The following is a 22971-nucleotide window of genomic DNA, read 5'->3' on the forward strand; positions in this document are numbered from 1 at the left end:
TGTTGTTAGGTTTAAATCTTGACATTTGTGTTTTATTTGGCCATTCTGTCTTCTTCTCCTTTTCTAATCTTTTTTGGATTATTTGAATATGATTTCCTTTTATCTCTTTTGTTGGCCTTTTACCTATAACACACTTTTTAATTATATTTTAGTGGTTGCTTTAGGAGTCTTTAATTTCAAATTGTATCTTCAAGTGACAGTATGTCACTTCATTTATAAGAATGTCATGGCAATATACCTTTGTAGTATGTACTGACCTTTGTAGTATGATGTTATGTTTTATTTTTATATATATCGTAAACCCCACACTACATTGTTAGTAAAAAGTCAGTTGTCTCTTAGGTTTAAATAATAAAAAAGATTATATTTTTTTATTAATACCCCCTGTACTTGCCCACTGTCTCACCCATGAAGCTACCATTTCCAGTTCTCTTCATTCCGTTGTATAGATCCATATTTTCTTCTGGTGTCTTTTTGTTGCTGCCTGAAGGGCTTCCTTCAATATTTTTGGTAGCATGGCTTTGCTGGTGAATTCTTTCATCTTTTACATACATCTGGAAAATTATTTCACTTTAGTTACTGAAAATTATTGCTGGGTATAGAATTCTTCGTTGACTGTCCTCTTTCTTCTGAGTAAAGATTTTGCTCCGTTATATTCTCACATGGTTTTTCCTTATCCTTGCTTCTGAGCCCTTTGATATGGTAGACCTTAGTGTAGTTTTCCTCATGTTTTTTGTTCTTGGGATCTATTGAGTAGGATCTGTGGGTTTATAGTTTTAGTAAAGTTTAGAAAAAATGTTATCCATTATTTCTTCAAGTATTTGTTTCTGTCCTCCACATATCTTTTAAGGTCTCGACTTAAATGTATATTAGGCTGCTAGAAGCTGTTTATTTTTTAAAAAATTATCTGTTCCCCCTGTGTTTTGATTGAAATTGTTGTCATGGTTCTGCTTCTACATTTACTCATCTTTTCTTGGGCAGCGTCTAATCTGTTGTTCATCCATCCAGTGTATGTTTCGTCTCACACAGTGCAGTTTTCATATCTAGAAGTTCAATTTGGGTTTTGTTTCTCATATTTTCCAGCTTTCTGAAATATGGAATATAACATTTGTGTTCTGGGTTGATTTTGATTAATTTTTGCCTACATAATCTTGTGTTAGATGACAGAGATTGTGAATTTTACCTTGTGTTGTACACATAGTTTTGTATCTCTATAAATATTTTTGAGCTTTGTTCTAGAACTTGAATTATTTAGAAACAGTTTTATCACTTTGGGTCTTTCATTTAAGATGTAGTAAGTTTCTACAGTTATTCTGAGCTAATCATTCTCCACTACCGAGGCAAGACCTTTCTGTGTACTGTAAGGGTCAGCAAACCCATGGATCAAAACTGACCCTTAGCCTGTTTTATTAGAACACCACCACGTCCACTCATTTTTCTATTTCTATGGCTGCTTTTGCTCTACTGCAGCAGAGTTGATTAGTTGCAACAGAGATTATATGGCCTTACAAGATTTACTGTCTGGTTCTTCACGGAGAGTTTGCTGACTTTGGCTCTACCTAGTGAGTGACTCATGAATCGTGAAGTTTTCCAGCCTGGCTGTTGGGAGCAGGTATTATTCCTGGCCCTGTGTGTCAGATATTTTAGTCACTAATATTTTCAGGTGGTTCTTGACCAAGCCCCTGGATACTTTTCTCACAGGCTTATCAGTACTCAGCCAAATACTTTAGAGAGACACCAAAGATCTCAGGAATTCTCTCTTTCTCTGCAGTTTCTCCCTAGTATTCAGTCCTGTGAATTTAGTCATATTAGTTTACCTACACTCTCAACTTCATTTCTTCTATAACTTAAGGAGTCTGCCAGACTCTGCCTAGATTATTCCTCCTTGCAGTGTGACCTAGAAACTCAGGGTAGTGACTTGGGGTGGTGATTGGACTTGACTTGTTTTCCCTCTCTCAAAATCACTGTCTGGTTGTTGCCTGATGCCAGCTGTCTTCTTTCATATTTTCCCCAATTCCTTTTACTCCATCTTGGCCTGAAGTCTGAGGAGTTGATTTTCAACATGTTGGATATACCAGTTGAATCCAGGGGAAGAGATACAGGCTAAAGGCAAAAATTTGAGAATTTTCATTGTATAACTAATACTTAAAAAAATGAGACTGAACGAGATCACCAAGCGAGTGAATATAGATTGGTGAGAGGGCTAAGGACTAAAACTTCATGCCTTCCGATAGTAAGAGGTGGGTGAGATGAGAAACCCACCATTATCCCCGTCATGTAAGTCATTATAAGTAAGGAGCCCAGTCCTTTCTTTTTGAAACTTGTCATTCATATCTTCTCCCAAACAAGTTGTTTGTTAATGTATAACAGCCCTAACAAAATGATTAGGTTAATCATATTGTAATAGAAGCAAGGATTGAAAAATAAAGAAAAACATGTCACAGCATCTAAAATCATTAATCTCTTCTTGGAACACTATACATAGCACTGTTTACTGGGCAGTCCAGATAATAACTGCTAAAATGATCAAGGGAGAGTTAAAATGAGTAAAAGTTCAGGACTTTCAGACGGGTTAATAGTTTTCCTGATTAATGTGCTTAATATTCATAACAAATTTCCAAATTTCAAAAATAGAAGATATTTCAAAGTTTAAGAATTAAATAAAAGAAATTACGAGAGATGAACTTCTGGATTAAAGAGTGAAATGACAGAGAAATCAAAATCAGCTGTTTGAAAACTACATTCCTATAGAAAAGGCTTCTACGAGTTGGAAAGGTGCTCATCTCCTAAAATCAAATGTTATATTTTTTCTGAAGGTGTAGACTAAGCAAATAAAATCTCCTGAAAAGATTTTCTGCCATTAACTTTTTCTTTTAAGTAAATTTATTCAGGTTAATGTGAGGATACAAACAACCAGGTCACAAAATTCAGTTTTCAGGGCAGCGCCTGTGGCTCAAAGGAGTAGGGCACCGGCCCCATGTACCAGAGGTGGCGGGTTCAATCTCAGCCCCAGCCAAAAAACTGCTAAAAAAAATTCAATTTTGTTAGTTAGAGTCCCTTGGTTATGTCCCACACACAAAAGGTATGTCAAACACCCCCACCCCGTGTCCGTTCAGTAACAGCACTATTAACTTTTTTATAACCTTTGGCATCTTCTAGGACAGTGGTTCTCAACCTTCCTAATGCCATGACCCTTTAATACAGTTCCTCATATTGTGGTGACCCCCAACCATATTCTTTTTGTTGCTACTTCATGACTGTAACTTTGCTACTATTATGAATTGTAATATAAATATCTAATCTGCAGGGTGTATTTAGCCGACCCCTGTGAAAGGGTCATTTGACCCCCAAAGGAGTCATGACCCACAGGTTGAGAACCGCTGTTCTAGGACCTACCTGTTAATGCCATGTGGAATCTAATTTAGCATAAATTTATATTACAGTATCAATTATAGTTACATAAAGGAAATTTCCCATTTTCTAATGAAAAAGAAAAGTTTTTTAGACAACTTTAAAGATAATTTTTAAGGATAGCTATCTTATATATTTTTAAAATCATGTATAGAAATGTATTAATTTAGAAAGATTGTTTTTCCATGCTTCCTTGTATAAAATTTTATTCAAGTCTTATTTATCTGACAGTGTCTTCAATACCATGAGTCACTCTTTTTAGTAATGTATCATTGATGTTAGAGAATATTACAATAATACCAATCTTAATTGTCTGAGAATACAGTATTCAAAATCTTTTATCACTAGAAATGTCTCAAGCAAAAGAGCTGATTTTTGTAATATTAGAACAATTTTTTTAAAACTTTGCCCATATCTTGTGACTGGTATCTGCCTAATGGAACCATTTGATGACTTGGTTTTTTATATGATTTTTGAAAAATATGTTCACAATGATATGTGACACTTTGTATTTTAGGTTATACCCATAGGAATAATAAACACTGTTTAAAATTTTCCCCTGCCATTAAGGTAAAGGAGGCTAATATTGATAGTGTTTTCTCCGATAGTCTTATATATTTTGATAGTCATTTATATATATAGTCTTATTTAAAGAAGTGTGGAATAACTTATAAAATTTTGATTTTTAATAAGCAAGAATTTAAACTTTTGTAACTTACTGACATTAAGAGTAATTAGCAAGTTTAAAAACAGCTACCTAGTCTGCACCACTAAGAAGATGGTGGCTTTGAGGGTAAAAGCTGGGGTGAGAGGGATCTCACAATCTCATTTTTATACCAGAGTTCTCAGTTGAATTCATGGCCTAAAACAGGAAAATCCTTGAGGTCTTCTTCCTTTCAGCACAAAGAAACCTTTTGATAAAGCCAAAGTGGTAAGGATGGCCCCTGGCAAGTTTTCCCTGACCTGAGATGTGTCTAGATCTAAAGAGGATGCCCCAGACTAGCCTTGGAAATAGCCTTCAAGCACTCCAGGAGATAAGATGAAGCGTCAGAAAACCCACACCACAAGTTAAAATCATCTGTGTTTTCCATCGAAACACCTACTGATAACACAATAGTTAAGAGATGTATATTCCATATACACCAGGAAGTGTCAACATGTATATGACAAAAGAAAACAGTAATATTTCAAAGCTATAGGAAGCACTGTGAAGTGATAGGAGAGCCCTGGACTGAGATTCAGTTAACTAGATTCTTGTTTTGGTTTGTCCAGTCCTCAAGTTCTTATAGAACAAGATCAATGAATGAAATTTCCCAAAGTGTATTAAAATTCCTAAAAAATGTGAGTTTTTATTGTTTTAAGGAGCAGAAACAGACTAAATAAACACTCCTTAACAAGTTTACTGCTTTGGAAATCTTTTTCTCCAAATAGTCAGATAATTATAGCTTTCTATCGTGACGTCATGTGTGCTCTGAATTGGTAAAGAAGAATAGAATTTAGTACATGATTATAAAAGTCCTTTCATTAGAGGGTTAAGTAATGGTGGGAAATGTGACCTCCACTCTTCAGTGAATAGATCTTTTTAATATATAGAGGCATTGTTCTTTTTAGCATAATAATGAAAGCATTCTTTATATCTTTCACTTGGTTCTTATCTAATCTTGGTGTAGAATTAGTTGTTTGATAATGTAATGTGACCTTGATTGTAGTTCACAGGTGGGGGTTGTGGTTTCTGTAAGGACCCTGATTATAGCATTTCTTTTGCATTTACAAACTGAACTTCATCTTTATCAATGCTTATGAAGTCCAAGTAATCAAATTCCTTTAGGAGTTGCTGTTGGGAAATTACTGTGAGATAATTTCTTTTTAAACTGTTATGATTAGCTATCAATATAATTTGATCCAGGTGCTTTTTTTCATCATAGTAGTGTCATATTGTTAAAACTTAAAATGTCTTTGTCTTCTGATTAATTGTCCAGTTATTTGCTTCTTGAAGGCCACTTTTACTTAGTTAGAAATATTTGCTGGATTTTAAGATTTTGAGTCTTCAAAAATGAAAATGTTTACATTTAGAAGTATATTTTAAGTAATAAGAAGAATATAATAATTCTGTTGTGATTCCCTGGTGATGCAGGACAATTTCCAAATTATATTTGATGACCATTTTAAGCTTGATTACCAAAATTTTGAAGTTATATTTTTCCTTAGCCCTATTCACATACAAATCTTTTCACCGTGGTACGAGGAGAAATGAGGGTCCCTGAAGAAGCTCTTAAGGTAAAAGCATTTACTTTTCTAAACCTACCTCTCGTGAGGGCTGATTTTACTCTTGATGCTTCACTTCCATTTTCATATGTTTTATAGCATGAGAAGTTTACCATTCAACTTCAGTTGTCCCAGAAATCTTCAGAATCAGAACTGTCAAAATCTGCAAGTGCCAAAAGCGTAGACTCAAAGGTAGCAGATGCTCCTACAGAAGTACAGCACAAAGCCACAGAAGCACTGAAATCTGAGGAAAAAGCCATGGGTAAGTTAACCTCCGAAAATACTTGTTTCTGAAGACCTTGCATGCTTTGTTCTCAGGAAGTTGGCCATGTCCACGTAAAAATAATTTATAATATTGATTTCAAAGTATTTTAATGTATTGTAATGCTTATTGATGTGTGGCAGTTTTACATAGGTAAGCTTAATATGTTTAGATATTTGCGGGAAGTAAAAATAGTTTAAATATTTAAGGAAAATAAATACATTCTTCCCTCTGTATTGTTAGGGGATTGGATGTAGGACTCCCTTGAAATGCCAAAATTCACAGATGCTCAAGTTCCTTATATAAAATATATTAAATTATATCAAATGTGCATTATTTGCATGTGTCCTATGCATATCCTCCCATATACTTTAAATGATGACTACTTGTGACAGTTGATGTGATGTCTGTGCATCTCTTCATTTGTGTAGATTGAACATAAAACTTAGCTCGAGGCAAATTTAAGCTTTGCTTTTTGGAACTTGGTGGAATTTTGTTCCCCTGAGTATTTTTGATGTGCAGTTGTTTGGATTCATGGATGTGGAACCTACAGAAACTCGAGGGTCAGCTGTACAGCTTATAGTATTGTCTACCTAATAATATTTTTATTTCATATTTTTCTGAATTTTCTTCTGAATTAAAAGAAATAAATCAAAAGAAAAAAATTAAATCTAATAATGCTACATCATCATATAATTTACAGTTGTAGGAACTGTTAAAAAATATGTAAATAATCCCACTTAAAGAGAAACAGTTTTTTTAAATTAATAGACATTGCTACATTTTCACAAATAAAAATCTGTTAGTTTTGCTAACAAGTAATTTAAATTCAGGCTTTAAGAAAATTAGAAGGGTGGCGCCTGTGGCTCAAAGGGGTAGGTAGGGCGCTGGCCCCATATGCCGGAGGTGGTGAGTTCAAACTCAGCCCTGGCCAAAAACTGCAAAAAAAAAAAAAAAAAAAAAAAAAATTAGAAAATAGCTACTTCTTTTATATTTAGCCTTATTGGGCCATTTCTGGTCAATCTGGTTTCATTCTTCCCTGGTGTGATTATTGCCTAGTTTCATCTTTGTGCCTAGATATTCACCATTTGTTACAAATGATTCAGTTACATACCAGTGTCAGACTTTAACCAAAAACAATTAGGATATATAGAGCAGGTTGTGCTACTTAGATACTAACTGGTACAAATTGTATTTATTTAGTCATGTCCAACATCATAACAGCATCTTAACAAATACTTATTCAGCATACTAAAGAGTACTTTATAGCTATCTCGAGTATTTTATAGCTATCTAGACTATACTTTGTTTATTCATTTAACCAATCAACCAGGCAGTTCTAGATTATGCAAGTGTCTTTCTTTTTTCAGTTTCATTTGCTTTAGACAGATTTTCCCCCACCTCTTTCCAGATACTTCTGCCATGCCTCGTGGTACTCCATTGTATGGGCAGCCATCATGGTGGGGGGATGATGAGGTAGATGAACAGAGAGCTTTCAAGACCAACGGCAAAACTGAAGAAAAAAATCATGAAACGGGAACATCAGGTAAAACATTTCAGTGACTGTTACATGTTTATTTTGGGAAACATTTATAATCTAAGCAAACACCTCCCAACCCTGAAAAGAGATGACCTACTACTCTATAATTTGATAAAAAAAAAAAAGTTAATGAATGTTTTAATGCCCTTTTTATTTTAATGTAAATCTTTATTATGAATGATTTTCATATACAGTATTAATTCCTGTATCTTTGTGAAGCACTTTTATTTAAAATGTTTTTATTTTTCAGTTTATGAGATTTAATAAACTTGGAAAATAGATTAATGATATAAATGGGTTATTTAAGTATTTCAAAATAATTATTAAAATGTAGCAATTAGACCAGAATAGAAGGTACAGACAAATTTTGTGTTTTCATTAGATTCACAAGCATATAATCATATTTTTAAGTGGACAATTTCTACTTTATTCACATGTGTGATATGAAATCAATTTTTTTAAAATCTCAATGGGCCCAGTTTGTTGGGATATAGTAGTAACAATTAGTTGAGTTCAGCTGCCGAATGAAGAGATAGTTCTTGGTCAGATTCTCTGATTAATTGCCAAGAACATATTCTTGGCAATGTTGATACTGTTCATGGAGTGGTTTGGTCATAACCCAGAAAATCAAGACTTCCAAGAAATAAACGGAGGTATCAGTTGTCTGTCACATAAAGACCTTATAAAGACATCAGAACAGAAGGACGGAGCAGCCAATTTTCGTGATAACAGGAGCTAAAGATCCAGAGCTGGAGGAGTTAAGGACAGGCACAGAGATCAGCATGGGAATCTGACTCTGAGCCAAGGATGAATTCCATCAGGACTGTTCTCAATTTCCTACCTTTAATCCTAATTCTGCAAGAGAAATAAGACAATTTTCTTAGCTGGAGAATAAGAACGCTGTCTTTTAATATATGCAGAAATTTATGAGGATACAGATCTAAGAAAGCTGTCAACTTGATCTTTACAGTGCCCAAAGCTGAACTGGATAGCTTTCCAAGTAGATTCCCATCACAACGTCCTTTTTTCTGTCACCAACACAATTTTCTTCATGCCTAAGCTGAGCAACTTAGTATCACTTTGTATGTTTTCAGATACAAATAACAGAAATACTACCTGAGACCAAACAGGAAGATTTACTGGCTCGCATAACTGAACCCCTGCGGTTGTTCACTGCAGCATCTCAACAGTGTCGGTGCCAGCTGGCTGGTTTCTGTCCATCTCTTAGTCTTCCTGTCCTCCGTGATTGCACACTGAGGGAGTTTCCCCTCACACTCGTAGGCTGCCTGCCAGCAGCCGTCAGGGTTACATGTTACTTTGATCCCACCTAGCAGGAAAGAACAAAGGTTATTCTAGAATACTTGCTAGAATTTGGAAGGTTCTCAGCACAACTCTCTTCTCATTGTCTTCTCAGGTTCTGGAGTGAGCCACCTGCTTATTTCTGAACCAGTGTCCCTGGCAAGGCATATATTATCCTTAAAACAGTCTTGCTCACCTTGAGGCTGAGTATGGGGTTAGTTTCTCCTAAGCCACATGAACTGTGTCAGGGAAGAATGGATACTGGAGAGTGTTGGAGTGTTTTTAGGAGAGAGGAAATGGGGAAAGATAGTGGAAGGCAATCAGAACTGTCTGCTTTATTAGAAAATTTTGTGTCTTCCCCTCTTCTTGTCTGTCTTATATTATGTACTTCTGTTGCCCCTCACTGAGTCGTAATTGAATTACTACCTCCCATTTCAACCCTTCTCCAGTTCACTTTGCATAACAAATGTTAGTTGATCTTTACTTTTTTTGTTCAAGAAACAGAGTTGAGAAACTGCCTTTCACCTACCAAAAGATTTTGAACTGTTTAAGTCTTACACATCAGACTTCTCTAATACTTATCAATCATGGTGAGCCTTAGGCCCCATTACCAGTTGTTTTAATACTCTGTCTCTATACGTCCTATATAAATTATGCTAATTCCTGCCTGCTTCTAAATGATGTGTCTGCATCTGTATTGCTAATATGTAACACTTCTTCGTTCACTGTTTTGTGTTTATGCCTTTTCTCCACAACCAAACTATATAAATGCCTAATTTTAGGTTCCGCATATGACACCTTCGTTGTGCACTAGAGCCATCTAGTACAGACAGGTAGGAAAACATACCAATTAGGTGTTTAACTATTGCCAAATTTTGAAAGTAATTGTGACAGTGATTTTTATCTAGCAATTGAAAATTTAGCCCACCTCTTTCACACACAGAATAGCTTTTGAAATCAAAAACAAGTAACTTTAAAAATACAAGGAATTGTATTCATAATTTTTGTGTAGGAGACAGCAACCACAATTTATAATAATAACTGACCCTTCGATGGTGCTTACTTTATCCAGACACTCTTCTAAGTGCTTTGTATGCACTTAATTATTTAATCCTCACAGCAATACCTGAAGATAGTTCCCATTAGTTTGTCTATTTTATAAATAAGAAAATTCAGGCATAGTGATTAATGTTCATTTACTTGCCAAAGTCACCCAGTGAGCAATTTCAATTTCTTCAGCCTGATTCCACAGTCCATGCTCTTAACTCAAACATTAATGTTTCAGAAATCATTTACTGTTGTAAACACATACACACACAGTCAGTCCAAAAGCAAAAGGATTTACTTCACAGGGTGCAAAGATTTAAACAAACACTCTAGAAACAAATAGGCATAAAAAAAAAGATTCCTCATAATTCTGCATGATGAAAAGTTCAAATTATGAAATATTCAGCAGTAATTTTATGTATGTAAATGAAATTAAATTCATAAATGATTATCTATCAGCCCTGTCTCATTGAATATCATTTCTATTAGATGACCAAAAGCTATCTCATAATTTTGGGATTATTTTTGAGTAATAAGGAATTAAAGAATTTATATCTTATATCAAGTAATTTAAAGTGCCCTGTTAGATGGTGCTGATTAACAGCCTTAATAAGATTTTTACTCATTTTCCTATATTAGTATGAGGATTTTATTGTTTCAGATATATCATTTGCAGTTTTTTAAAATACAGGATGAGAGAAACGGTTTACTGACCTGAATTTTAAGAAGCCAGCAGAAATTGTAGAATCATATTCAAGGCTTGTGCCAAGTGTTATCTACTTTGGTCATTTTGAAATTAAGGTATTTTTTTTAAATGTTGTAAATTATGGAATATAAATAGTTTAACAATTTATGCTCTGAGCCTAGTCTTTCAGTAAAAACAAAAAGTGATTGACTTTTTGGTTACCAGTTATCATAAGTTAAAAACTTCGTACTCATTATAGAAGATAAACATTCTAGAAAGGATAATGGTGTAGCATAATCAGTAAACTAAATAATTTTTAAAATCTAAAATTTGGATTAATAATGCAATGTTAATATAAACAGATGTTCAATGTTTATTATATAAGCAAATATTCAATATATTATTAAAGGCCTTTATATATTGTACACATTTTGAAAATGCGTGTGCAACACATTTGAATAGTAGATTCTTAGCTCTTCTACATTGACTTTTAATACAGTGACACTAAATTTGGAAACTTCTGAAGCTGTAGCTCCTTTGTAGCCAACAGGGTTTCCTAGTCTTCATCATTTAAAGTACCGGAATAGGCTGGGTTGGTTAGATGTTTTCAGCAGAATGAGCCATGATAATTATAGTCTTTGTCGTCTCAAATTAGTTTAATATTTAATTTGGTACAGGAGAATTTGACATTTATTTTGGATTAATTGTATTGTAAGTATCATGAAAGGTCATATAATTGTAAAATACCTTAAGAACAGAAGCAGATTATCACTAATTGCCCTTCTGATTTAAATATACAGAATTAATTTTTGCATAATCAGTCAAATGATTTTTAAAATCCAATAATTTAGATCAATAATATAATAATATAAAGAAATATTAGTTACTTATTATATAAACAAATATTCAATGTATTATTTAGTTTGACTTGATATTAACCAAATGAGTTTTAAAGATAAATGAATGTTAAATTTATCAATTCTGGAATATGTTCTGTCAGTGTTCTGAGAAAGGAAAGCTGTTTTATTTTTTTATACTAACTTAGTAGACCCCTAATAATTTTTCTAGCAGACACTTCCAAAATGTATTAGAACCACACTTTATCTGTTTTTATTATCTTCAGGAAGATGAATCTTTACACATAATGAAATTTCCAGATGATTAAACTTTACTTTTATAACTGACACTTTCTTCACTGTTCCATTTCCTGCCTATTAAGTATTATCCATATCAGTACCTCCCTTAAGAAGAAAAGACTGAGCATAACTTGAATTTTTCTTTTTTTAATGACTCAGAATTATTGATCTTGAAGTGATGTTCTCAGGAGATACTAAAATATGTAAGACTGTCTGCCCTCACCTATATACTGAGTGGTACAGGACCAACAGGTTTTTGAGGCCATTTATTCTTGATTAATCATTTCTCATCTTCTTTCTACTACTTGACTCTCTTTCATGCTGTACATTTGGCCTTAATCATTGTTTCTATAGCTGGTCAAGATTCGCCATTAGTAATCTAAGTAGAAAGTAAGAAGCCTCTGTAAAGAGCCTGCTGGTGTTACAAGGGTACAAGTGAATCTTTGTAAGAGTAGAATGTGAACGTTTTAACACAGTAACTAAGAAAATGACATGAAGGCCTTGTTAACCAGTTTGATGGAAGTGTTTCGGATTGTGTGTGAAAACCCCACACTGTACCCCAGAAGTGCATTAATGTACATAGTTACCATTCAATTAGAGAAAAAAAAAGAACCTGCTGATGGTAAAGTTTATGAATATTAAATTATAGGTGTTGTCTTATCTGTCTTGAGATTTTTAGAGTTAGCTTTTGGTATTAGCTTCTGGTCTTCCTGATTCTTAGCTGTGTTGCAGAATTGGAGGAAGAGAAGAAAAAGAAACGCTTATTTTTGTGCCTACTTTGTGACAGACTTTGTTCTGAGTAACTTACAATGTTATCTCACTCAATGTTCACAGCAGTTTGATGGATAAATGTTATTTTCTTACTTTATGGTAGAAGATTGAAGACCAAAAGAAACTGGACCAAAAGAGACAGCATTTTTCTTCAAATCTTGCCCATTTTCCACTAAACCAGGCAGCCTTCATGGTCATGAGATGATGCTGCCTCTCCACTCTGCTGTGCCACTTGACATTGTCAAACTGAATTAGGTGTTAACTTGTGTAAATTTCTAGTTCCCTGAGTAAAGGCAGTTTTAAAGTAGTACTGGCTTCGGAAATGCTAACCTTAAAAACAGTGATGTACAGTTCTTGATCACTACTGTTTTAATGTGTTATCAGAGGACAAGGTGTTGAAAACATGTCAGTATTAACTGTGAACTTCTACAAGGGAGGAAAGTTAGGAAAGTATTCTTTTGAATGTGTTGGATGATATATCCCATATACCTGGACTGGCTCTTTGTGATTTTTATTTCATAGCTCAGCCACATCATTTTTATTTGGCTATCCAGGTAGTAAGTAGTGGAGTAGAAAACCACCTCCCTGGCATTAGTCTATCCTCATAAGGATACCATAAGTAAAAACAAACAAACAAGCTGTATGTGTCTGAGAGAGAAAGGGAGGACAGTTTACACTACATGGACTTGATCAGCTACGGTCCATTGTACATAGTAAATCAGTGTCTAAAAACAGAAAAATAACATTGATGAGTTTTTTAATATTTGAGGAGTAATTATATTTTATTCTCATGGAAATTTTAAATGATAAGACTTCAGAGTAAACAAAATCTAGGTAGAAATTTTAATTTTTTTTGTAAAGATTAACTATCTCCTTAATGAAATTTTAAAAACTTTACACTATTCAGTCATATTGTATAACCTATTCTTCCAAATACCATGTACAATTACTGCTCTGTGAAGGTAGAGTATTTCAAATACTGTCCTTTTCATTTTTATTAAGAAAAACGTAGTTGGTTTTGAAAAGGATAATTTTTACATTGAAAGTTGTTGCTACATATTCTCTTTGATTTCAGTTTGGATTTTTTGCACAATTTATTATTATTTTGGAAATGGATCTTGATGTCTTCTATGCCCTGTCCTGCACATTTGATTATAGGATGCTACTGTCCCATTCTTCCATAACCTAAAAGCAGACAGTTTTATAATTGTCATATTTTCATAAAACTGTTAAGAAATTAATTATAGCACCAGGTGAATCCTACCAAAATTTAATATTTGAAATAAAAATATTTTAAAAGACCAAATGCTTCACTTAGAAAATGATTGGAAACAAGCTAGTCTTTCTATATTGCCTTTTTTCCTAATAAATTATGTTTAAATGATTTTTCTATCAGTGTGTTTATAAATGGAATTGATTCTTGAGCTTTATGGAAATATTTCATTTGAGTTTACTTTCACAATCTTTATTGTAGACATGGTTCTTTTGCTTCAGTAACAATTTCAGTTTATTTATAAATACATCTATTTTTATACCTTTAGATTAGTTTCTGACACACAGAAGAATAGTAGTGGTCTCCCATTGTTAGTTGCTGCTTCTAACTCTTGTGTACTTTCTGCTGTGTAGAAATGTAAACTAATTTTCTTTCTGAGTTTTGAGGTGGCAACTGAATTGTCTTTTTTTTACCATATTTCCTTTATACTGCCATGCTTCAAGTAAACCACATATATTTTATCTTTATTTTTTCATTTATTTTTGAGACAGTCTAAAGTCTTTGACTAGGCTAGAGTACCGTGTGCCAGCCTCACTCATAGCACCCCCAAGCTCCTGGTCTCAAGTGATCCTCCTGCCTCAGCTTCTGGAGTAGCTGGCACTATGGGTACCTGCTGCTTTTTCAAAGTTGGATGCTGACTTTTTTTTTTTCTATATTTAGTAGAGACAAGGTTTCGCTCTTAGGCTGGTCTTGAACTCCTGAGCTCAAGTGATCCTCCCACTTTAGCCTCCCAGAATGCTAAGATTATAGCATTTTAGTTTTAATAAAATGTGTCTGTCTTCTTTCAAGAACCACACATTAGCAATGTTATTTTTGTCATTCTTCATGTGTCCAAACGTAATGAGGAATAGTAAGTGGAATTACTACTTCCAGAACATCACTTACATATTTACTGCATGTTTGTATCCACATTTGAGTGCATTTTCTCCTTTGGAGCACTGAATGTGTTCATAGATATTTCATCTTGGTGACTTGATAAGGAAATCCATGCTTCTTCTGTCACTCTATGTATATACAATGAATGTGCATAGCCATCTGTATTTGATTTCAAGTCTTTTGAACCTTGGTGATTTCTAGATCCCAGGTGGACCTAGCCATGCAGGATCCTTCTCTTCACTGCTTGGCAGTCCTTTGCCATTGTGGCTGCTTATCTTGGGATTCCTGTTGGTAACTGAACGGCATGTTGATGATCAGGATTATTTTTTTCTGTGATGTTTGTTCTGTGATATAAATGCCATTGTTCTCATCCAGACTGACCTGCCTTCTGATTCTCATGGAATAATACAAGTGGCTGTTACCAGTTGCCATCAAATGCCGGAAGCTCCCAAATATTTTGAATTTTCTCTTATTTTTCTCATTAGGGTGCAACATAGATGCCAAGCAAGTTGAGGAACAATCTGCAGCTGCAAATGAAGAAGCACTTTTTCCTTTCTGTAGGGAACCAAGTTATTTTGAAATCCCTACAAAAGAATTTCAGCAACCATCACAAATAACAGAGAGTACTATTCATGAAATCCCGACAAAAGACACACCAAGTTCCCATACAGCAGGTGCAGGGCATGCTTCATTTACCATTGAATTTGATGACAGTACCCCAGGGAAGGTAACTATTAAAGACCATGTGACAAAATTTACTTCTGATCAGCGCCACAAGTCAAAGAAGTCTTCTCCTGGCACTCAAGACTTGCCTGGAATTCAAACAGGCATGATGGCACCAGAAAACAAAGTAGCCGACTGGCTAGCGCAAAACAACCCTCCTCAAATGGTATGGGAAAGAACAGAAGAAGATTCCAAAAGTATTAAAAGTGATGTTCCGGTGTACTTGAAAAGGTTGAAAGGTAAAGTGAATTGATCATTTCAGAACTTCCTATTTTGTGATAAAGAACAGTCTACAGTTACCCTACTTCTGTTAAATAATTATATGGTAAAAAAAATCTGCTTTAATTTTAAAGCTCAAAAGCAAACCACCCAACACTGTCCAACTTACTTAAAATAGTCTTTGTTCATTTTCTTGCCAAATCCAGATTGGTTTTAAGAATTTATATTTATGCCATTAAATGTTTCTTTTTCATATGGAAATATAAAATTTGTTCGAGCCACTAGTGGAATTTCCTAGAAGATAATTCCCATTATTTTCTTGATTTAAGGGAAAGATATATTCAATTCACATGTCAATATCTAGATTTTGAAGGAAAATCAGGCCAATTGGTATGGGCTAGAAGTTTTATTTGGGTAATATGGTAACATTATTGATCGAGTGTTTCAAACTGTTCTCAGTGGTTCCTCATAAAACAAAGATTTTTGGTTTAGAAGCATTTACTAGAAATCTATTAATAAAATAGATTTTAAAATTAAAAAGTTTTTCAATGTTAAGACTTTACAAAACTCACAGGTGAGTGCTCATTTGTGAAATAGTTCTTATATGTACTTTATTAGTATATCACTCTGCCAAAACTAATATAGTCTTCATGCCTATACCTTAAAGTATCAGCTGATCAATTTTTTTCTCATTGGTTTTGTCAATTAAATTGACTTTAGAATTGATTGAATACAGATTTCTTTTAGTCCTATTTTTATTTAACAAAGTATCTATAAGGAAAATGATACTGAGCCAATTGCAGTTGCGTGTTAATCTGATCATTCTTTATTAAAAGTTAATGGGCTTTTTAAAAAATGCTCTTTGAGGTCAGAGACCATATGTTACTTACCTGACACTTCATTTAGTACTTGAACATGTAGTAGGTTCTAAGTAAACTGAATAAACAGTGAACGACTTCTCTGTGATGACTGACTCTGACTTAACCTGTAGCTTATGCCCTGACATTCTGATCAAGTAGTGAAGAAGTAATATTCATACCTGTTTCTGATTTGCTTCTAAGACATTTCAGGATAGTGAGATGATGTGATTACTTAATTCTTTACTGGGGCCTGTCACAATATTTAATTATGTAATTATCAGCACTTACTATATATGTATGTATAGGTTAATGCTCACAAATAGGAGCCACCCATTGGTTAACTGACCCTTTGTATGAATTGGATAAATAATACTAGTGTGTAATTTTGCAGGGAGCATGATCCTTGAAAATTTAGAAATAACTTAGTCTTTTAAAAACTACCCTTAATAAATAAATAATAATGAGCTAAAAAATCCTTTTAAAAGATGCCCTTTTAAAATACCTTTAATATACCCTTTTATATTATAACTCCTTTTAATCATTATAACTATTTTCTGTATTAACTGTTAGTGTTTAAGCCATCATTTTAAGGTATTCTCTGCTCTTGAACAAGGCTCATTTGTGACCCTAATTCCAAACAGAGGCATTAATGTTCACATCATTATATCTATACATTAGTGATTAGATATTTAAAAATTGTATCAGCAGTTATATAATTAAATGACCATTGTCCTTCAAAGTTGATTTATTGGAAGAGGTATATTTCAGTACAGTGCCATTGCTGAAAACCCTTCTTTTAGATTTTCCTTTAGACCCTTTCGGAAGCCATCCAAGAAATGTTTTTGTGAATATAATTCATTTTTGATCCAAGATAGATTCATGTTATTTCTCTAGACATACTTACAAATGACATTGACTTTCTTCAGAAGTTGGCTGCCCTCATTGGATAACAATTTTCCACAATTTAGTATATCAAAAGTATGTACCCAGATGCTAAATAAATGTAATTATGGCAATTAGTAATAATTCACAAAAATGAGACTTTCTACAATGTTTAGATTAGTCAAAAATGTAAGTAGGCAAAACAAAATCAAAAACAAAAAAACCTTGCTCCTACAAGAGTAAAGTGCACGCGCTTTGGGACAGTGAGGAAAATAATGTTCACAAAGCCCATACACTTTCACCCTTTGGGAGAGTTGCAGCTTCTTTGGCCACAGCCACTGACCTATCCTAAAGAGTAGTAAAAGAACTTCAGCATATAGGCACGCTTAATACTGGGCAAAAGGGAAAGAAAGAAACCTAGTGAGGAGTTCCCTAGTTACCTTTGGTTAAGCAGAAACAGAAAATTACAGCTGTGATCAATTGTCTCTCCTTGTGTGACAATGAGAAATGAAAAAAAGATACATAATTTTCTGGAAAAGAGAATGACAAATCTCTAAGAGAAGTTTTCAACTATAAGTTATAAGAAAAATGCTTGAAAGGGTCTGACACTAAGAGCCAAATTTTATATATTGGAGCAAGAAATTAAATTCTGTAAAGGTACTGTTTTCATTCAATTTTTTGAGTGTCTGATATGGGTTATTTTTTCTTATTATGCAAGAAGTACTAGAGTTTAGATATTTCCATCTTTTACAAACTATAAAATCTGTAAAGCCCATACTATGATGAAATAGGTTGTTAAATGTAATGTTTTAACGAATTTTATGTTTAAAGTAGTGGTTTTGTTTGAGTGTTGCCTTCATCTGCTGTCCATGATTCTTAGCTTATCTACCTGAGGCAAGGATTCCATTACTTAAGCCCTGGTTTTTATCTTTTCAGATTGCATTATGAACAGTCAGTAATTTGAAGAAAGAACTGCAGATTTGTCTCATATCTGATTTTTATAGTATGATTACTGTCATTTTGATGGGAATAATTCGAGACCCCTTCATTATAGTCTTATTCACTCCCTTTGTTTCCCTTACTTACTACTTTTCCAAAACACCACCCTTTTCTATGTGTTCTGTGATTCTCTCTTCTGAACCTTCCCATTTCTTTTATGTACTACTTTTTTCTTTCTTTTTTATTATTATTTTTTTAAGACAGAGTCTTACTCTATTGCCTTGGGTAGAGTGCTGTGGCATCATAGCTCACAGCAACCTCAAACTCTTGGGCTTGAGCAATCATTTTGCCTCAACCTCCTGAGGAGCTGGTACTATAGGTGTGCACCACTATACCCTTCCACTTTTTCTATTTTTAGTAGAGACGGGGTCTCACTCTTGCCCAGGCTGGTGTTGAACTCCTGAGTTCAAGCAGTCTTCCCACTTTGGCGTCCCAGAGTGCTAGGTTTATAGGCATGAGTCATCATACCTGGTGTGTGTGTATACCACACCTGGCATGTGTGTATATCACATTTTTTGTAGCCAGTTGTTTTATGTTAAATCATTAGCACCAGTTGGTGACCTCTAAATTCATTATGAATAAATATATGAGCAAACTCAACTTTTTCCCACACACATATATCCTTTGCTCCTCCCACCTCCCAAATCTTTAATTTCTGATAATTATCTTGTTTAGTACCACATTATTCAGCAGGTGTTCACATAAAAATTTGTAGTCCAGGAAATTTAAAAATTAGATTTAGTCCAAGAAGCATTGGAATGTGCCTGGTTGACCTAAAGCCCTGATTTGTGATTGCATCTGAAACATGTATAGAGGGCGGCGCCTGTGACTCAAGCAGTAGGGCACCGGCCCCATATGCCAGAGGTGGTGGGTTCAAACCCAGCCCCGGCCAAACACTGGGGAAAAAAAAAAAATGAAACATGTATGGAATAAATCTTGACTTTCCTGTAGTTTTGTGCTTTATAATAATGTAATCATCATTTGATGATTTCTTCTTAAGTACTTGTTAACTAGGTAATAAGAATTTTAAATCAGTTTAAATTTTAAACTACATTGTTGTAGTTTCATATCTAATCCTTATCTGTGAAGGGTAACAACTTAGTGGTTTTAACTTGCTCTAGTGTAGAAAAATCATTAGTGAAAAATTAGCTAATTTTTCAAAATTCACGTATATTTTAATTTGACTCTATATGCGTTATGGAGGAGACATCTGGTTATACTTAGCACCATGCTATTCCCAGTTGGTGCCTAGATTTATGCAGGAATTTTGCAGGCTGTTTTGCTTCATAGAGCTTTTAGCACACTTTAACTCTTTGAAGTTGCTGAAATTTAGAGCACAAATGCAATTTCCAAAAACTCTAATAGCTAGAAAGACATTTGGAAATACTGTGTAGTAATTAGTGGGAACTACAAATTTGAATCATTTTATTAAAAAGGAGTGGTAAGCTAAACTTTTGAAAGTGCTGAACATCAGTGAAAGTTAAGATTCATCAGATTTCTGTGCTATTTATGTTTTCTTTTTCTTTGTAACAGTAAGCATTTCTTTATTACCCTTTTCTTGTGTTTCTTTGTCTATAATGCTAGAGTCAAATTTTGATTGTTAAGTAAATTTTAAGATTTGAAGGCAGAATTAATGTTTATTGATGTTATGATTATAAACTATCATAGATGATCAAGCATTACTTATCTGTTAAGGTATTGATGAGTCCAATCCAATATAAATTTTAAATTTAGAGAAAGAAAGGCAGTTATATTCAGTTGTTTATAAAGGACCTCATTGTTAGCTGATAAAATTTGAATGTAACCATTGCAATTGAGGGAAGTTTGCAGAGCCTGTTACTGAACAGAACATATGACTTTGGATTGAAAAGGGGGAGGGTGGCAAAATAAATAGCACTTTTGTATGTGCTTCTGATTTGCTACGTGGGATTTTTTTCTTCTCCATTGTGTGGTTTCTTTTTTGTGTCCAGGAAATAAACATGATGATGGTACCCAAAGTGATTCAGAAAATGCTGGGGCTCACAGGCGCTGTAGCAAACGTGCAGCTCTTGAGGAACACTTACGGCGTCACCATTCAGAACAGAAAAGGCTACAGAAGGTCCAGGCTACTGAAAAGCATCAAGACCAGGCTGTTGTAAGTCAAACTGCTTTTATGATTGCATTCTTTGATGAAGACAATCCCAGAAAAAGAAGGTCATATTCTTTTTCTCAAAATGTGGAAATCTTGTGTCAGGATACTACACATTCAACCACACATACAAAACTTGAGAAAACAAAGTCTCCAACAACAGATGCCAAAGTGGTTTCTTTGTCTTTACAGACTAGCTCCACGCATCACAGAGGGGGGCATGGTGTTCCACATGGGAAATTGTTAAAACAGAAATCAGAGGAGCCATCGGTGTCAATACCCTTCCTACAAACTGCATTATTAAGAAGTTCAGGGAGTCTTGGGCACAGACCAAGCCAGGAGATGGATAAAATGTTAAAAAATCAAGCAACTTCTGCTGCTTCTGAAAAGGATAATGATGATGACCAAAGTGACAAGGGTACTTATACCATTGAGTTAGAGAATCCCAACAGTGAGGAAGTGGAAGCAAGAAAAATGATTGACAAGGTAAATAATTGCGATTTGAGTATGATGTTAGCTGTTCTGTGGTATATTTGTTGGAAATTATTGCAGAGTCAACATGAGATATTCTCATGCTGTCAGTGGTATTGGACATTCAGAGGGGTTTTTGGTTGTTTGTTTGTCTTGAGACAGGGTCTCTGTCGCTTTTTTTTCTATTTTTAGTAGAGACAGGATCTTGCTTTGCTCAGGCTGGTATGAAACTCCTGTGCTAAGCAGTCCTACCACCTCAACTTTCAGAGTGCTAGGATTATAGGCGTGAGCCACTGTGCCTGTCTAGAACTTTAGAAATTTGTTAGGGAACCACAGAGACTAAACATAAGGCCAAAATACTTTCTGATTTCATTTTGCTTACATCTGAATTTGCCTGCATTTCATATGTAAATCGTATATATTTCAGTTGTTTGGACCTTGTGTGAATTGGAAAATAGGTTTTAAAAATAGTATACTTTGGACATTCTTGGTTTGTATTTATATAAAAAAATTGTTATAACTCTGTTGACATAAATATAAATGTAAGCCAACACTAAATTTTAGTTAACCATAGGGTCCCTATCTACTGATTTCATGTTGGCAACATAAGAAAACACGTTTTAGTTAATTTTGTTTTTTGTCCTTATTTCTATTCACTGCTCTCTTAGGTGATAGAAAAGAAATGTATAAAAACAAAATCAGTTTTTTAAAGATACTGTCAGTTTAGCCAAGTATATGCCTAGTTATGATGATTATCTGCATTCTAAATGTTTTTTGATGTTATTGATTAGTATGTCTAATGATAGTTATATGATTTAAAAGGTAGTTTTTTTTTTTCAATTTTGCCCACAGTAATGGAAAGTTTACTTTAAAATTAGCTATTTATTTGACATCCTAGAAAATAGCAGCATAAGTTTGCCTAACTATCAGTCTCTTTTTCTTTTTTTTGAGATAAAGTCTCACTATGTCACCTTCGGTAGAGTGCTATGGCATCACAGCTCACTGCAACCTCAAAGTCTTGGGCTTAAGCGAGTCTCTTGCCTCAGCCTCCCAAGTAGCTGGGACCACAGGCACCCACCACAATGCCTGCTATTTCTTTTTTTGTTGCAGTTGTTGTTGTTTAGCAGGCCCAGGCCAGGTTCGAACCTGCCAGCCTTGGTGCGTGTGGCCAATGCCGTAACAACTGTGCTATGGGCACTGAGCCTAACTATCAATCTCTTATTTAAATTTTTAATGCCATCGTGAGCAGCATTAACATCACTTGGGAACTTGTTAAAAATAGACTCTCAGGCCCATTCTAAACATTCTGAATCAGAATCTTCATTAAAAACAAGACCCCTGGAGCATGGGAAAGGGGTATATATGGGAGAGAAGATGTAGAGAGGTTGGTTAATGGGTAAAACATACAGTTAGGTAGAAAGAATAAGTTCCAGTGTCTGATAGCAGAGCAGGGTGATATACTTAACATTTATTGTATATTACACAACAGCTAGAATAGAGGACTAAATCTTCCCAGCACATAGAAATAATAAATATTTGAGGTGACAGATACTCTAAATACCCTGAATTGATCATTGCACGTCCTCTATGCATGTAACAAAACATCACGTGTATCCCATAAATAATGTATAAATAGTATGTGTCAACAAAAATGTAAAAAAGTGTAATTGCCAAGTCATGGAAGCAACCCAAATGCCCATTAACTCGTGAGTGAATCAACAAATTATGGTATATGTCTACCATGGAATACTATTCAGCCATTGAAAAAAATGGAGACATTTCATCTTTTACATTTACCTGGATGGAGTTGAAACACATTCTTCTTCGTAAAGTATCTCAAGAATGGAAAAGTAAATATCCAGTGTACTCCATACTTATATGAAATCAATATAAAAATAATTACTCATATAAACAATAAAACACTAATATTGGGGGAGGGTAATCGGCAGAAGGAGGGAGGGCATGAGGCAAGATCTCACTTAATGTGCACATTGTGAGGGTGTATAACATGCCCCCTGGGTGGGTGAGGGGCTCTTTTATAACTGGAACTTCACCCTGGAAGTGAGAACAATGTAATCTAAAAATTTGTACCTTCATATTATTTTGAAATTTTAAAAAATAGTA

At 34.3% G+C, this 22971-nt stretch overlaps 1 protein-coding gene across 11 annotated transcripts in view; it reads left to right on the forward strand.

Annotated features, from left to right (window-relative positions):
• CEP170 (centrosomal protein 170) overlaps positions 1 to 22971 on the forward strand; it is a 105491-nt gene that overhangs the window by 16410 nt on the left and 66110 nt on the right. For 6 of the 11 annotated variants that reach the window (XM_023518544.1, XM_023518545.1, XM_023518546.1 and 3 more), the window contains exons 4-9: positions 5630 to 5688; positions 5776 to 5938; positions 7350 to 7484; positions 15051 to 15527; positions 20219 to 20382; positions 20569 to 20862. In XM_023518544.1, coding sequence (XP_023374312.1) covers positions 5630 to 5688; positions 5776 to 5938; positions 7350 to 7484; positions 15051 to 15527; positions 20219 to 20382; positions 20569 to 20862 — 1292 coding nt within the window. Of the gene's footprint in view, positions 1 to 5629; positions 5689 to 5775; positions 5939 to 7349; positions 7485 to 15050; positions 15528 to 20218; positions 20863 to 22971 lie in introns of all 11 variants that reach the window. The other 5 variants (XM_023518550.1, XM_023518551.1, XM_023518552.1 and 2 more) reach the window with 2 other exon arrangements.

Source organism: Otolemur garnettii, unplaced genomic scaffold (genome assembly GCF_000181295.1).
Source record: "Otolemur garnettii isolate 467f Iridium unplaced genomic scaffold, OtoGar3 scaffold00141, whole genome shotgun sequence".
NCBI lineage: Eukaryota > Metazoa > Chordata > Mammalia > Primates > Galagidae > Otolemur > Otolemur garnettii.